At 57.2% G+C, this 16,429-nt stretch overlaps 1 protein-coding gene across 18 annotated transcripts in view; it reads left to right on the forward strand.

Moving 5' to 3' along the window:
• LRRFIP1 (LRR binding FLII interacting protein 1) overlaps positions 1-15,868 on the forward strand; it is a 100,865-nt gene extending 84,997 nt beyond the window's left edge. For 10 of the 18 annotated variants that reach the window (XM_058665173.1, XM_058665175.1, XM_058665176.1 and 7 more), the window contains 5 exons: positions 141-233; positions 1,203-1,295; positions 2,207-2,299; positions 3,356-3,497; positions 5,279-6,968. In XM_058665173.1, coding sequence (XP_058521156.1) covers positions 141-233; positions 1,203-1,295; positions 2,207-2,299; positions 3,356-3,497; positions 5,279-6,894 — 2,037 coding nt within the window. In that variant the 3' untranslated portion in view covers positions 6,895-6,968. Of the gene's footprint in view, positions 1-140; positions 234-1,202; positions 1,296-2,206; positions 2,300-3,355; positions 3,498-5,278; positions 6,969-11,459; positions 11,510-12,682; positions 12,804-13,906; positions 13,987-14,736; positions 14,842-15,627 lie in introns of those variants that run through there. The other 8 variants (XM_058665180.1, XM_058665182.1, XM_058665186.1 and 5 more) reach the window with 3 other exon arrangements.
• Positions 15,869-16,429: the final 561 nt, after the last annotated feature.

A 16,429-nucleotide genomic window follows, 5' to 3' on the forward strand; every position in this document is an offset into this window, starting at 1 on the left:
AGTCCCAGCGGCTGGCTAGGTTGCCAGCAGGACAAAAAGCCCAGACCCAACAGAGCAGCTTTGCTCCGTGTGCCTGCCCCTCACTTCCTGTCCTGGCCCTTGAGTGACAAGATTCTCCCTCCACTGTTGTCCCGTTGCAGGAGTTCGAGCGGGAGAAGCACGCCCACAGTGTCCTGCAGTTCCAGTTTGCTGAGATGAAGGAGGCCCTGAGGCAGCGCGAGGAAATGCTCGAGGTGTGTGTACCCGTCTTCCCCCGGGCTCACCACCGTGCAGGTGCCCTGGGCTGCTGGGCATCGGCAACAGAAGCTGGGCATGCCAAATCCGGGCCCGTGCCCATGAGGCCTGTCTCCTGTGGCCGCGAGGCAGCCAGCTGTCGGGTGTGTCCTGCCCATGGGACCAGGGCCCCATATTTACGACCTTGTGTAACCCTGATCACCTCCGAAAGGGGCGGGGTCCGTGGGGACTCAGAGGAACACAGTTCAGCGAGTGGCCATTACTGGCGTCACCTGCCTTCCACAGAAGCTCTGAGGCTGACCGCCCCACCCCGCCCAGCTTCTCAGGGCTGGGTGTTCCCATTGTCTGCGGTGTTGAGTTTGTCTGAGGAAGTATGTCCACCTCCCTGTCACAGGAGCCTGGACCACATGACTGCCGGGGGAGGGGCCTGGGGAGATGTGAGTGGGCTCCAGGCCTTGGGGTGAGGTCCTCCTGGCTTCAGGTGGGCTGAAGAGGTCACCAGGGTCCTTAGAAGAGGAAGGGCCTGCAGGAGGGACAGGAGAGGTGACCACTCAAGCAGGGTGTGGAATGTGGGGCGCAGGGAGTACAGCCGGGTTCCAGAGGCTGCCGGGAAAGGCCTCGACTTGGCGCTCCCTCGGAGCCTGCAGAAAGCCTCAGTGTTAACCCTGGGACTCACCGTGTACTTCCGACCCCCAGAACTGCAGGCCCCTCGTGGGTGGTGTTTCTGAGCCTCTGCACCTGCCATGCACGTGGCTCCCTTGTGCACAGCTGGCTTGGCATTCGTCACTCTATCATGACTTCCCTGGCGCCTATGAGAAGCAAGACACATGCAGCGCCTCAGCACAGCCTGTCTAAACCTGGGGTGCTGCGGTGAGCCGAGGCTGTGTCGGGGAAGCCATGGCACTCTCGGGGTCTCCCTTCCTGCTTAACCCTAGGTCTGCTTTCTTTCCTCCTCTTGCTCTCCTCAGGAAATCCGACACCTGCAGCAGAAGCAGGCGAGCTATGTCAGGGAGATTTCTGACCTTCAGGAAACGATAGAGTGGAAAGACAAAAAGATAGGGGTAGGACTCGCACGCGTTTGACACGTGAGCCAGCGGGCAGGCCGCCTGGCCGGTGGTCCCCACGGAGTCTCTGGTTGGCGAAGGCGCGCGCATGAGTGCATGGCCTGCGGGAAAAGCCCCTCGGGACACCCAAGTAACAGCGGGTGGATGTGCTAGCTCGCCCAGCCTGCTCTTAACCTAGAACTTGACCCTGACGTCAACCTGGAAGTCCGTGGCTGCCCCCTAAGCCTGCACTGTGGAGGCGGGCACCAGGGGCAGGCCTTTGCACTTCCCTGGAAGGGTTAGATGGGACTGCAAAGTGGAAGGGGCTGTGCCCCACGCGTTGCCCTGAGAACTCCCCATAAACCTCCTGAGCCCCCTCTCCCTGCACTAGCAGAAGGAGGCGAGTGAAGAACAGGGACGGGGGTCCGCACCCCCACCCAGAGGAGCTGCTGAGCTTCATAATGACAAAGAAACCTGTAACTCATACAGAGAGCCCCGACAGGGGACGTGCGAGTTGATGCCACAGAGTAATACCAGGCCCCCGCTCGCCAGCAGCAGTGCCTGGGTGCCTGTGTGCTTCTGCTCTGTGACAAGAGCGAATCCCCTGTGTGGACACTCCTGTTCTTTACTTACCCTTCTCTGAAATGGGTGCTCACTGCTCCCTGAACTCCCCTGCACTGGTGTGAGTCTGCATGCAGAGTGGGGCAGGAGGCTGAAGAGCATGGTGTGTGCATGATTGGAGAGGCGTGTCTTCAGGGTGGGTAGACAGGCAGGGGGCTCAGGGCACACGCTCCCCTTGGCGAGCTGGGTCCGTGCATGCGACATCTCAACGCAGCCCCTCTAGCCCTTCGACTCGGCCAGGATCAGCTGCAAGTGCCCTGCTCACCTCTGCCGACCTCTCTGTCTCCCTCACCTCGGCTGCCCACCAGGCGCTAGAGAGGCAGAAGGAGTTCTTTGATTCCATAAGGAGTGAGCGCGATGACCTTAGAGAAGAAGTAGTCACACTCAAAGAGGAACTGAAGGTATGGAGCCAGAGGTCCGGCGGAGCAGCTGCGGAGGCCGCGCGGGTCCTGGGCCTCCCTGCACGCACAGCGTCCTGGCGCTAGCATTACCCATGTCAGTTCCCTCAGCCAGCTCGGCTGACAGGTCCTGGGTCGGCAGTGTGGCTTCAGCAGGATCCGCTCACGACCTTGAGCTGCCTGCAAGCGTAACAGGTGGTAGAAGAGCCCTGCTCCAAGAATGTTCTTGCTAGATTACCTACACTCTTTCTACAGTCACTAGCAGGTTCTCCAGAGCTGGGGACCTGGCGTGTCCGTCTTAAAGCCTGATTCAGGAGGTCTCCACGCAGCCGCAGAGCACACAAGGCCGAGGGGACAGACTTTGAGACGTGCTCTGTGACCCGAATCGCAGGGACGGGGCCTTGTTAGGGATGACCCAGAGCACAGACCCCACAGAGAGCAGCACCCCAAGTGGCTCTCACAGGACCACAGGAACAATTCCTGAATGGTCCCCAGAAACATCTCGGCATGTGACCCTGGTGTTCTGAGAACCTGAGCTGAGAGCAGCAGGAAGCGGGGCCCAGCGCTGAGGTCCACAGTGAGGCTGCTCACCAAGGCCGCGAGAACAGCACTGGAGAAGCCTTAGGCCAGCTACAGCAGTGAGCCAGTGACAGACAGCAAACCTGGGGCCCGAGAATAATGGTGACAGTCAGCTAGTGACAGAAACAAACCTGGGGCCCGGGCACAATGGTGGCAGTGAGCCAGTGACAGCCAGCCTGGGGCCCGGGCACAGCGGTGGCAGTCACTGTGTAGTCTGCACAAGCCAGGCAGCATCTGGAAACCCCTACCACTTGAGGGCCACAGCCGGCCCTGTCTGTTTGAAGGATGCACCCCGGGTTTAACAAGGCGCCTGTCATCAGTGGCTCAGCCGCAGATGGGGCCCCAAGAGGAGGAAGGCATTGCGATGCGTGGATGTGCGTGGGGTGTCGGCAAGTGTAGGACCAGCTCACCGTCTGTGATCACTTCAGGGTCCGCATTTTCCCATCTTACTGCTGACAGCCACACTGCTTTTATTCCCAGAAACATGGAATCATCATAAACTCAGAAATAGCTACCAATGGAGAGACTCCTGACCTGCCCAACAATGTGGGCCACCAGGGCCCTGCCAAGGTGACCACGGAACAGCCGAGTGCCCTCAGGTCCCTGGGGGACGGGCCTCCAGGTGAGTGTCCTGCTGTGGCTGCGTGCTCCCTCTCCCATCAGCACTGACCCCACCTTCCATGCATCCATTAACAGCCGTACAGCATGCTGCTGTCCCGTCACTTCATGGTCATTTTCTTGCCCACCGACATGATCACCCACGCATCGTCCGGCATGCAACTCTATATAGTGCTTACCACCGACAGCTCGAGAACACATCTCCTTTGCTCTTCATAGCTGCCAAGTGAAACTAGCGCCGAGCCTCAGCGCCCACCAGCCCCTTTAGCTTTCCCGAGATGCATGGCCGACTGTGGCTATCTGAGCCATGCTGGCGCAGACTTGTCCAGAGAGCTGAGTAGCTGCAGCCGCCAGGGAGGTGAGCCGACATCTGCAGGCTCAGCTCACCCAGACGTGTACTGCAGTCCCAGCCGCCAGGGGCGTGCGCACCTCAGCCTGGTGCCCAGGCCTGGCTGGGTCAGGGTGGCCCGGCAGCCTCAGTGCTGGGCGGGGCCTTCCCAGTGGGAGCCAGACCACACCCACCTGTCAGTCACAGACCACACCCACCTGTTACAGGGGATGGTGCTTCTTCCTCCGCCATTCTTGCTTCTGCAAGAACAGAAAACAGAGCCCACTAGATGGGAGGAATGTAGTTTTTGGTGATTGGACACAAGTTCTTGATGTCTGTCACAGGCCTTGACTTTGGGGTGACCCCCTGCAAGGCTGGGAGTAAGGTCAGAGTCCATGACCTTTCATAGGAGCTTCCGTGTCTTTATTTCCGTCTGGAAATGCAGACACCTGCGGGCCCCAGTTTCTCAGGGCCTGCCCCCAGGGAGGCAGGCAATGCCTTAGCTCCAGGTGTGGTGTTGAAGTTGGTGAGAAGGGATAATGAATCCATGTCAGTTCCCTCTTCTGACCGTGCTGTGATGCAAATATGCATCTTAAATATCTTGTGAGACGCTCTGGAGTCGGAAACCCAGGTTTGTAAGCGGTCTCCGTGTGTGTTTTATTGCATATTCCATCAGCGACAGACTGGGGACTTCCCAGCACGTTAGTAGTGTCTTTGACAAGTGAATGCTGCTTCGTTAACAGGAAACAAATGCAGTTATAGCTAGAAATCTGTGAAGGGTGAAGTAGACCACTCTCCAAAGACTAGGAATACTTGTCTCTGTTTTGCCTGGGTTAGATGTCCTCCGACATGGGCGGTGGCCCTCAGTGCAGCTGTTGAGCCTGCAGGTGGGCTGTTGGCAGGAAGTCGTTCCAGAGCCACTAGTGCCCTGTGACGGGGAGTGATCTCTCCTTTAACAAAGTGTATGGCTTGAGTGGTGTTCAGGAGATGCTGACCGCTGCTTTGGAGCGAGGGTGGGAGACTCCTGTTGGCATGTTGGTGACCTGAGGCAGAGTTCCTAAAAGCCAACTGGAATATTCCTTTTAAGAAAGGGACTGTGTGGAAGGCAGGGAGGCTGATACCTGTGGAGGGGTGAGCAGTCGGTGTTCCTGCAGCAGCGAGCCCGAAGTTGGGCTCACCCAGCCGGCCAGTCGCTTCCCGCTGTCCAGCTGCACCTTCCGGAGCCAGCCCACCTGCCTCGGAGCTGTGCCAGTGCACACGGGGCTCACGCTGGTCGCTCTTTTGCCATGCCACTGGCCAACGCGCCTGTCTCCTGTGGCTCTTCAAAGACTCTGTCTCTCTCTGCGTCCCTCCAGGAACAGGGTTGGGAAGGAAGCAGAGCCTGGGTTTATGTTTTAATATGTACTGAACGGTCAGCACGTGACAGGATCCGTTCAATTCTCTCAATGGTCTTTTAGGAAGAGCCAGTGGAGTGGAGGTGCAAAAGGAGAATGTGGGGCAAGGCGAAATGGCACAGGAGCCCGAGCGACCCCAGCCCAAAGAGGACACAGCACGGGATGGTGTGGACAGAGGGGTGCTGCAGCGCCGTGGCAGTGTGGAGGAGCAGAGAACCTCGGGGGGCAGTGCCCCATTCCCAGGGTCGTTAGGAAATGCCAGAGATGAGGAACAGGTGGAAAACCACATTCCAGATAACACTTCTTTCCCCGAAAGTCCAGAGCAGGCCGAGAGGAGGGAGGCCATGACCTTGGCGGCCATGGGGCCCGGAGCTTCCCTGGAGGAGCCCGGCTGGGCGGGGGCTTCAGGAAATCAAGCCCCAGGTGCTGGGAATGGGCCAGACATCAAAAACCACAGTGCAGATTCTACAGGCACGCAGGAGGAAGAGAAACTAGAGGATTTGAAAAACAGCTCTGGCATGGCTAACCCCAACCTGTGTCCAGAGCCCGTTGCCACGGAGACGTCTGGAGGTGACAGGGCGAGCAGGCTGGAGCCCGTGGAGCGCAGCAGAGACCACACTGGAGCCATGGAGGAGGCAGGGGCCTCTCACGCTGGGCACGGGGGCACAGAAGCCACAGGCTCTCCCAGGGATAACAAAGATGTGGCCGGTCACGATGGCAGCCCGGAGGCGTCGGCCCCCGGCGCAGGGCAGGGTCCAGGGAAAGAGCCTGCCGCCCAGGAAGGCCCCATGGAGGGCAGAGGCGTCAGCAGGGAGAACAGTGCCGAGGAGGACGGAGAGGCAGAAGTGGAGGCTGAGAGGGTCCAGGGTATCGCTGCCTCTCCAGCAGCTGGGGACGGCCACCAGCAAGCGCAGCAAGCGACGGGTGCCGAGAGCGTCGCCGTCACCATGAAGGAGCCTGAGGACAAGAACGAGCAGCAGGGAGAAGCCATGGAGCCCTCGCAGAAGAAGGTCAAGAACAAGAAGAAGAAGAACAAGAAGAAGAAGGTGGCTGCTGCAGAATCCCAGGCAGACACTAGGAAGGAGCTAGCCTGCGCGGAAGCGGAGTCCGGTCAAGCTGGGGGCGAGCAGGCCGGACCTGCTGACCCAGACCAAGCCCAGGAAGTGCAGAAGGAGCCGCTGGAAGACCCAGAGCAGGAGACCACGGCGGGAAGCAGTGAACATCATGAGTGTCCAGGAGCTCCCGAAAGTACGCTGGATGGAAAGCTTCACCGAGAAGATGGTGACACAGAAGCCACAGCAAGGAACATCACAGCTGAGGGAGACACGCGTGGTCTCTCCAGTGACACAGTGCAAGCCCCAGGCTCTAGAGCTGGTGACGAAGAACTCAACGGAAATGCCATGAAAGATGACACTGAAAAGGGTAGGGCTGGCAGCACCCTGCTGGAAGACACAAGTCCCTTGGAGGAGCTCCGCGACGCCTCCCACACAGCAGGTGCTGACACGCCAGTGATGTGTGATCAGCCCAGTCAGACGGCCAGGAAGGCTGCAGATGACCACGGCATTGTGGAAGAGGATGGCAACTTGTCTGCCCCAGAAGGAGAGGAGGGGAACGGCAGAGTGGGTGCGAAGGGGGTCAGTGAGAAGGGCCGCGCCAAGGAGGACTGCACTCTGTCGTGAGCTGGGAGGCTGGCGGAGGCAGGCGTGCCCTGGAGGCTTGGCCCGGTCCCTCCGATGGCAGAGCCCCTGCCTAACCATCAGCACCTCGCTCCCTATTGTTACTGGGAGGTGTCACCCAGGTCAGAAAGGCAGCAGTATGGCAGTCGGCATCACGTTCCAGAACATTCCAGCAGCAGTGTGTTCTGCACATCCTCCAGCTTAGATGGGAAGATCGCTTTATGCTAAGAGTGTGGAAGTTCTTGACCAAATATATTAAAATGGCCAAATGACATTCCTGGGTATCACGGGTATTTAAAAAGGTCTCAGTGGAATGTGTGTGCCTTAATCTTCGACTTCGATGTGTGTGCTGTTTTCTGTAAAGGCAAGATGGCCGCGTGTCCTTAGGCTGCGCGCCTCAGAGCAGCAGTGGACCGTTCTAGGGGCGGCGCATGCCCAGACACACCTGGGGGATGGCGCTGGCCTCTCCCCCTCCCACGGTCACGTCTCACCTTGCCCACCTGCCCGCGTTTGCTGGTACGATGCTTTTGCCTTCACTTTATGATGCTGTACCAAATCCATTTTATACACAGAATCTTTTTTAAGTTTCGTGTGGAAGCGACATGTCTTGAGTTGCATTTGTGACTGTGGTGTGGGGGCGGGCTAAGTTACTTAAAGCTGTGCTGCGCCTTTGCAGCCACGTCTGTGCTGTCTGAGAGGAGCCGTGCACAGGTTGTCATCCCCATGCAGTCTGCCTGTTAGTCCACTGTAGGACATTGGAAAAAGTTGATTCACTTCTGGTATTTTGGCATAAATATTTTTATTTGCTGCTTCTCAGTGTATTCTTATTGCAAAACTATTGTTTTGAACTGCCTCCTGGAAATATATATATTTTTTCTATATAAAGAAACATTTAAAAATAATTGTAAAGGTAAATTTTTAAAAATCATTGTAAAATATAAAGCCACCATGGAACATGCATTGTGAGTGTTGTGGGCACCGTGGAGATGATGCGAGCTCGTGTTACTGTTACAAGACGTCATGGAGTGCAGAAATGCCTGTACCTCAGGAAGGTGGAAGGCAAGCCCTGTGTTCTGATGCAAATGAAATAAACGTGTTGTGTGATTTGACAAGCCTGTGGCTCCAGTCTTTGGGCTGCTTGGGCAGAATCTGACTCTGGTTGTGGTCAACCAGAAAGTAGTGCTGCCTCCCAACTTCTCGGTCTTCCTGCTTTTCTGTGGGCGGGACTGCCCCAGGGAGCGGCCAGACCACCCCTAGTCCTCTCCAGAGAGCCGGGGAGCCCCAGTTGAGGGGGTCTACGTCCTGGAGCTGTGCTTAGCTGTTCTGAGCATTAGAGTGGCTTGAAGGGTACGAGGGAACAGGCGGGGAGAGGCTGGGCTTTGCCATGAAGGCGTCCCGCAGTGAGGGAGAGGACGGGGTGAGAGCCTTCCCCTCTTGCGCCACATAAATAGAAAACTACAGGCTTCACTGGAGAATGCAGCCCAGGCCTCTGCGGCACCTTGAAGGGCCTTGTCCTTAGCAGAGCCTGCCTCTGCCAGGATGCTCGCCGGACAGCCATTCCCGCTCCTGTGCTGCGTGCCCTCTGGGGAAGCCACTCACCAGCACTCAGTGAGGGCCCCCAGCTGCCCCAGGAGCTCATGTCAGCCACCCGGCAGTCCCACCACACCGCACAGCATCGGCTGTGGTCAGAGTAGGACTGCAGACAGCTGTGTCGAGAAAGAACAGCGGGCTGGAGCATGGCTCCCTGGTCAGCCTCAGCAGGTCATGTCTCCCTGTTAGGGGGGCAGTGACACGGACGCCCACACGGTGACCAGCAAACACAGCAAAGGCCATCGTTGCGGGGGCGAGGGCCTGGGGTTTAGGTCACATGCAGATGCGTGCGGGCATTCAGAAAGTCTGCATCAAAGGCTCACCCCCTCGGGGAACCGACCATTCGGATGTCGCTGTAACAGGCGGAGATGCTGGCCACTGCTGCCTGGATTCAGGTCCAGGCCCCAGCGTGCCTGCTGCACCCTCAGGGCCAGTGTGTGTGTGCGCAGGACAGAACGCAGTGACGGGCTCGGATTCCCGAGGTTGGAAAGCAAGCGGGTGTTTGAGAGTGAGTTTTGCCCAGGTACTTGCAAAACTGCATGGAAAATGGAATTAAATGATACATTTTCACATTTTCACAAAACACTGTTTTGAAGGCCACTCCTAAATGTGATTTCACAACTTTGGCAGCAGAGATGTCTTGCTGCCAGTTCGGTTCCCCCAGGAGCTGCCTGGAGGACCGTGGGTGCCCATACAGCATCTTGTCCTGCTCTGCCGCCTCCTCCCCATCCACCACCCCGGACTTGGGGTTCCCGATGTGAGCGGCTGGTGGCAGCGAGATCCCTTTGGGCCCTGGCTGCACCTGGCAGGAGAGAGCATGGCTGCGGGCAGGAGGAAAGCTGACCCTGGGCACGGCTGGGAGCCCCGCAAAACCCCATTGGTTTCCTCAGCTTCCCTGGCTACTGGGGAGAGGGGAATGGGGAAGCCTCCCCAGGTGGCTCCGTGATAGCCCTGGGTGGTAGAGAGAGGACCAGCTCCACCTACTGGATGGAAAAGACATGGTGCCAAAGTCGTGATTAACCCCGCCATGCCTCACTCAGCCATGCCGAGGACCGAGGACGGGGAGAGCTGCAGCTCCGGGACAAGTGCCTGAAGAAGCCGGGCTTGGTGAGCGTGCAGCCACTTCCCTGGACAGTGGCAGGAGTCCAGGACGAGGGGCTACCTTGCCTGGGACTGGCCATCCCAGGGCAATTCTGAAAGGCCATGTTTGTCTGTGTCCCATCTCAGGATCTCTGACATGCGGGCATTTTATAGGAAAACCATAAATGGACGGGTTATGCCTGTTCACACATGGAGTTCGAGACCGACGCAGCTGACGCAGTGAGCATGGAGTAGCCCTGGGCTTCCAGTCCTCCTGCCAGATGTGCCATGGTGTCGCTGCTGTCCCGGATTCAATCCGACGTCCTGACTCTTAGGGCTATAAAACACAACCTCTTACTGTCTTCGTATCAAACAACTTTGCCTGTTTCCATCTCCCACTTGCTCAAAGCTGTGTAGCTGTTCCTTCTCTTCTTTCAAAGTCCTGCCTCTGCTACGTGTCCTACTCTTCCTGCCGTGAAGCCGAAGGTCAGGTGACCTTGACTGTCACCTCACTAGGTGGTTTCTGCTGGTTACCTAGGACATTGACTGTTTCTAAGGAAAAGAATAAGAGTCACACACTAGCCTCACGATTGCTGTCTCCTAAGATGCCTTCAGTTTTTGCGTGTTGAAGTGTAAAATACATAAATTGGAAAGTGGTACTGGATAAGAGCCCTCTGCCCCCACGTTGAGGGGAAAAGAATGGAGTGCCTGTCGGAAGCTATTGAGCTGTATGCAAGCTGAGATGGAATTTAAAAGAATCACACAAGCTTATGTTATGTACAACTTTTTTTTAGCCTCACAAAATGACAAGCTTAGGGTCTTTGCAAAAAGGACCAGGGAAGGTTTGTTGACTTGGATTATAGCATGGCTAGATTTTTAACGTGCAAACAAGACGCATTGGTTAGGACTGATTTCCTTGCCTTGTGGCTAGTCAGAGCGGATCTTTACACCACCAGGAGTGTGGAGCCAGCTGGCCGAAGTGCAGGGCTCCTGGGGGAGTGAGGGCCCTGGCTGGCAGGCTTCCACTCTGAGGTACAGCCACGGACCTGGAAAATCAGCAACGTGCAGGGGTGGTCGACCAGCAGCCCTGATCCCCAGCCACAAGCCCCTAGGGAAATTGGTTAACTGTCCTGGGGCCCGGACCACGTCTGTGGTAGAAGCACTTTATGGGAGAACTTTGTGGACGGAGACAGGCTCGTGCCATGGGAGCTGCCAGGACACTGCCTGCCTGACCCAGCACCTCACCGTCACGTGTCCTTTGCCTTCAGACTGGTGTGGGATTCCCGCAAACACCTGAGCCCTCCCAAGACCTCGGTCTCCTCTGCCCCGGGTGCTGACATTTGGGGGTGGGTGGAGAGTTTTAAGCCTGGGCCTATGACGGTTACAGAAATCAACTTTTCCTGCACTTTTTTTCCTCAAAAGAACAACGGCTTTTGGTAGCTGAGGCAGCAGACGTGTTGTCTGCAGACTGACTTAAGCACTGTAGATGTCTAGTCCGAGCCCTGCCGCCCGTGAGTGTGCGGGAGACATGTGCGGGCAAGAGAAGCAGCTCGCAGGTGGCGCGTGGCCGGTGCTCTTGTGACGGGTCTGTTGGTCGCTGACGACGCTGAGCCGTGAGGCTGTGAGCTCTTGTGTTGCAGTGTGCTGTGGCCCTAGCGTTCTTGCATGCTGCCCTAAGGTAGAAGACCAGGCTGTTTGCATGCAGCCGGACGCTGCTCCTGCTCGGAAGCATGCCTGGGAGACTGAGCCACCCCCAGTGCTGTCTGTGGCCTCATCCGTGGTACGTGCCTCACCCCTCATGCTCCATGCCACTAACGCCACACCCGTCCCTCAGCTCAGCCACGCGGGAGGGGTAAACGGCACAGCCTCACGCACCGTGTCTCTCTGATTTTCTCCAGATATTAGGTTGAAAAAGCTCACTGACGAACGGGAAGCCTTACTGGAACAGGTAATGATCTTTTTGTTACTTTGCAAGTTCTGGGCCAGGACGCCAGACCTCTAGACCAGGTGCCTGGACGTAACTGTCAGATCAGCCAGACGGCCCGAGGTCTGGCAGTTTCAGTGAGGGTGTTTCCAAGCCAGGAAGCCAGAGGTGCGTTTGGTGTATCGGTGCAGGTCGCTGTCTCCAGTAGAGCGTAGAGGCTTCCATGGGTCAGCCAGAGCAAGGGGTGCAGGAGCCACTGGTCACCTCTCGTCTTCCGTGCAGTGCCCTGGGTTGACACAGTGCAGTCAGCTGTCAGCAGCCCTGGCTGGCAGGTGTCCCCTGGCCTCCTGACCCCCTGGGTTTCTGTGCCCATAGCTTTTCTTCTCTCCTACCCCAAGAGACACCAGACAGCTGTCCTACTGCGTGCGTGTCATGTGTGAACCATCAACTCAGTCCTTCCATGGCCACTCCCTGAGGATGACAGTGTTGCTTGTCTGCCCTCAGAAGCCCAATCAGAATTTGCCCAAGTCGAACCCTTTGGTTGAAAATTCTTTCAGTAATGGAAAAGGCACTAAACACCGTGAGATAGTGCCCTCCAGGTCCCCAGGGTCTTCAGGCAGCCGCTGTACTGCGCACACAGCACCTGCAGGCTGCTCCTGACTCAGGGATGCCTAGGCAGGAGACTACCTCCAGCACTGCCTGTCCATGGAGCCGCCCCGGGGGCCGATGCCCTGGGCCTGGCAGGCTCCTGGCATCTCCTTCCAGGTGGCAGCCCGGGGCTGGCTCTCTAACTCAGAAGCCAAGCCGCCTTTGAATCATCTCTATGAGTCCCAGAAGTCCTTCCACGTAGAAATATCTGCCCTACCATGGAGTCACAAGATAATGCACCTCCGAGGTGGTGGAAATGACCCAGGTTCTTTCCTGGGACCCTGGGGGACAGAGGGCTTTAGTACAGGCAGTTCTTTGGAGGAGACACTGCCCATCTGGAAGGTGGTGGGGAGGGACATTTACCACAGTTTTGGTGCTAACAGTTGTGGTTCCCGGTCCCCGGGTCCTGGCCCCAGTAGCTGATGAGCCTGGGGTAAGAAGGGGTGTGGTTTCAGCTTCCAGCCGCAGTCTCTGTGAGCAGGCGTGCACACAGCCTTTCCAGTTCAGGCGGACTAGACATTCACCTGTTTCGCCTGCGGGCATTTTCAGATCAAGAAACTCCAGGGGCAGCTGGAGGGGAAACAGAAGAATGGCCAGCCGTTGGACATTCTGCAGCCAGAAGGCGACATCCTGGAGAATGGGATGGACCTGCACATGGCGGATCTGCAAAGTAAAGGCCAGCCCCCAGTGAACGCACCCTCCTTCCCTTGTGCCAGGAGACAGGGACCACAGGGCAGAACCTGTCCAGCGCCCATGCCAGCCCCCAGAGTCCATGGCCAGCCCCCAGTGAACGCACCCTCCTTCCCTTGTGCCAGGAGACAGGGACCACAGGGCAGAACCTGTCCAGCTCCCATGCCAGCCCCCAGAGTCCATGGCCAGGCCCAGTGAACGCACACTGCTTCCCCTGTGCCAGAGACGGGGACCACAGGGCAGAACCTGTGCAGCTCCCATGCCACAAATATGTCCCTGAAGGACCATAACAGGAATGTGCAGGGACAGTACGAAGATATCTGCACAAAGCTGTGAAATAGACCCAGGGGCCCCTAAGTCACCTCCGGACACCGCCCTGCGAAGTGCTGGGAGTGGCCACGTCAGCTTCGCCAGCTGCTCCTCCATCAGGCTTTGCATCTGATGGCATCAAAAGACTTAAAGATGATTATTTTAATACCACTAATATGGATTTGGGCCTAAAGGAGATGAGTTGATTTTTCTAAAGATGTGTTTATTTGCTTATGTATTTCTTTGGAAGGCAGAGCCACAGAGAGAAAGCAACCATACATCTGCTAGTTCATGCGCCAGATGGGCGCAAGGCTGGGGCGGTGACTGGACCAGGTGAAGCCGGGTGCCTGGAACTCCACCTGGGTCTGTCACGTCGGTACAAATGCCCCACATCTGGGCCGCCTTTTGCAGTTTTCCCAGACTCACTTGCAGGAAGCCAGTTTGGTGTGGGCAACGGGTTTGACCTCACTGCAGCACAGCTCCAGCCTAAGGGAGATGAGTGTACACAGTGGCCCTTGCCCCTCCCGTGCCTTGGTCTGCACTCAGACGCTGTGTGGCCGGCTGCCATGCTCATGCAGGTGTGCAGACACCCTGTCCCGACTGGGTGCCCAGCAAGACGGTGCCTTCTCAGTTCCGGCACGTCATGGTGCCCCAGGCAGGAGCTGTCAGGTTGGCCAGAGATTCCAAGTGAGGGTTCATTTCCCAGAAGTCATTATTGTGTGAACATTGGGAAATGCCCAGAGCTTGATGTTCTCTTTCCTTCCCAACCTCTAGGGGGCGCCAACAGACAGATCAGCGACCTCAAATTTAAACTTGCAAAATCCGAGCAAGAGATAACTGCATTAGAACAAAACGTACGTGCAGCGCCCTCAGCCGTCTGGGCAGCCCCGCTGGTGCGCAAGTGACGTTTCCCTGGGCAAGGAGAGCAGCCCTGCTCAGACCCACGGTGTCCCAGCAGGGGAAGCACAGGGAGCCCACGGGAGGGAAGGCAAGGGACAGGACTGAGCCGCTGTAAGACATGCCATTCCCCTCGGCTCCTGCTGGCCCTGGTAGAGAGCAACCGGTGTGGCCTGGGAGTTTTGAAGATGTGTTGTTCTTTAAAAAGAAGTGAGTTTGAAGGCCCTGCGTGCCGGGCCATCCCTCTCCCACAGGAATTTCAGCCTTGTCCCCAGACAGACTGGCTCCAGACCTGCGGCCCGTCTAATGCCAGCCTGCTTCTCTCATGGGGACTCCATGCCCAGCACCCGCTTCAGCTGTGCAGGCAGTGTAGGAAACAGGAATGTTTAGGAATTTTCCTGGAGCAAGTAGGAGCGTGGTACCCTTGGGCGCTGTTCTGTGGCCTGAGGCTCTGTTAGCCAGGAGTACATACATGGTTGGGCCCCCTGCTCCTGGCTGCCGTCTCGGGACCCACTCTGCCAGAGTGTGGACACAGGAAACCACCCTGGCAGACCAGGCTCAGGGGGCCACGGGTCCCTGACCCCATCAGAGTGAGGTCGCGAAGAGATAGGGACAAACAGCCCATCCAGCCAAGCCTCCAGAACCGTCCCTGCAGCTGTGAGCTCATGCCCTGCACAGTCCTACATCTGGCTCTCCCTCCCTTCCAGGTAATGAGGCTAGAGAGTCAAGTATCACGTTATAAATCGGCTGCTGAAAATGCAGAAAAAATAGAAGATGAACTTAAGGCTGAAAAGCGGAAACTCCAAAGAGAGGTAAATTCCGGAGGTGTTTCTAGGGAGAGAGGGGGTGACCTGTGTCCCCGTAGTCAGTGCGCTCAGGGGAGTAAAGCTTTAGCCCAGCCAGATCATGCAAACCCACCTGGAAAGCCAGCCAGGGCTGCAGGGTCAGCACCATTGCTGGGAGCCATTAGCTCAGGCATCAGTCTAGACCCATCCATGTGCATCATAATTCCTGAGGCCTCTTAGCTCCCTGTGGTTTGGGTTGTGCAGGGTGAGCCTGGGGCGGGAACGACCGGGAAGAAGTAGACTCCAGCCAGGTGGAGACAGCGGGGGTGAGTACCCTGGGGAAGGGAGCTGCTCATAGACCACCTGCTGCTCGCCCACACACTCCAGGCTTCCTGGCCGGGCCTGCCCTCACTGCCCTCAGCCTGGCTGGCTGCTGGGGAGCCTGGTATTGGTGTCTGTAAGGATGTGTGGGTTGGGAATCCTGCAGGCCTGACACTTCCTGCCTAGTCGGCTTGAAGCCTTAGCCTCTTTGTGATGCACTTCCTTAGGGCCACAAGGCCGCAACATCCCACCACCCAAGGCACCTGCGTCTCTCTGCTGCCTGCCAGCATGGCTTCCTGCCCTGTCCCACAGCCTGAGGCCTGACCCCCAGGCGTGGCCTCCCTGGCCTTCAGCGCTTCTGGCTGCCCAGAGGTCGGTGGGTCTGAGGGCCTTTTTGCAGGCCTGGATTCCCAGCAACGACCACATCTCGGGTGAGGAGGTTCGGAGGAGAGACAGTTCCCCAAGTTTACAACCTTTCTTCTTTGTTTTCAGCTGCGATCTGCCTTGGATAAAACAGAGGAGCTTGAGGTCAGCAACGGCCACTTAGTGAAGCGTCTAGAAAAAATGAAAGCCAACCGGAGTGCACTCTTGTCCCAGCAGTAAGCATGGGCTCTATGCAGGCAGCCGGCCAGTTACCCGCTGGTCCTCTGCCCTCCCCGGCCTTCCAGGAGCAGAGCAGCGGGGCGGGGAGCACCCGGCACTCTCGGCTGCTCCCCAGCCCACCTGTGGGAGCCCCGTCCGTCCGCAGCCACCGCAGCCACCGCAGACCCTGCCTGGGCAGGGCTGGCTCAGCACACCTGCTGGCAGCCGCCCTGCTTGCAGGCACTGTGACCTCTCCCAGCCAGTGGCGAGGGGGAGGCAGGGAAGATGAAGGCAACTGGAGTCTTGCGCCCACGGTCGCGCTCACGATGAAGGTGCAAAGGCACCTCCTTCAGTCATGTCTCTTAGTCTACATTTTTTACACGAGAGCCGGGGGAACCACAAGCCATTACCACACCGAACTCTTTTGCCAGAAACAAGGAGATGGTCTAGACATAAAAGTGACCTTAAAATGACTCTCAATGGGCAACAAATGACGTTTTTCTAGGGAATTTTTGCATCACTTCCGCCACAAAGATACTTTTTTCCAGGGTAATTAGGCGTTTGCATCACTGAGAGCAGTTGCTTTTCTTCTGCATTATTTAATCCTTCTATTTGGAACTGAAGTGGTTGACCTCTTTTGAAGAATGTACTGTTAGACAAATTAAAAAAAAATAAAATGTTCGAGATTTTGAGCAGTGTGGCTTGTCTCTCC

Source organism: Ochotona princeps, chromosome 5 (assembly GCF_030435755.1).
Source record: "Ochotona princeps isolate mOchPri1 chromosome 5, mOchPri1.hap1, whole genome shotgun sequence".
NCBI lineage: Eukaryota > Metazoa > Chordata > Mammalia > Lagomorpha > Ochotonidae > Ochotona > Ochotona princeps.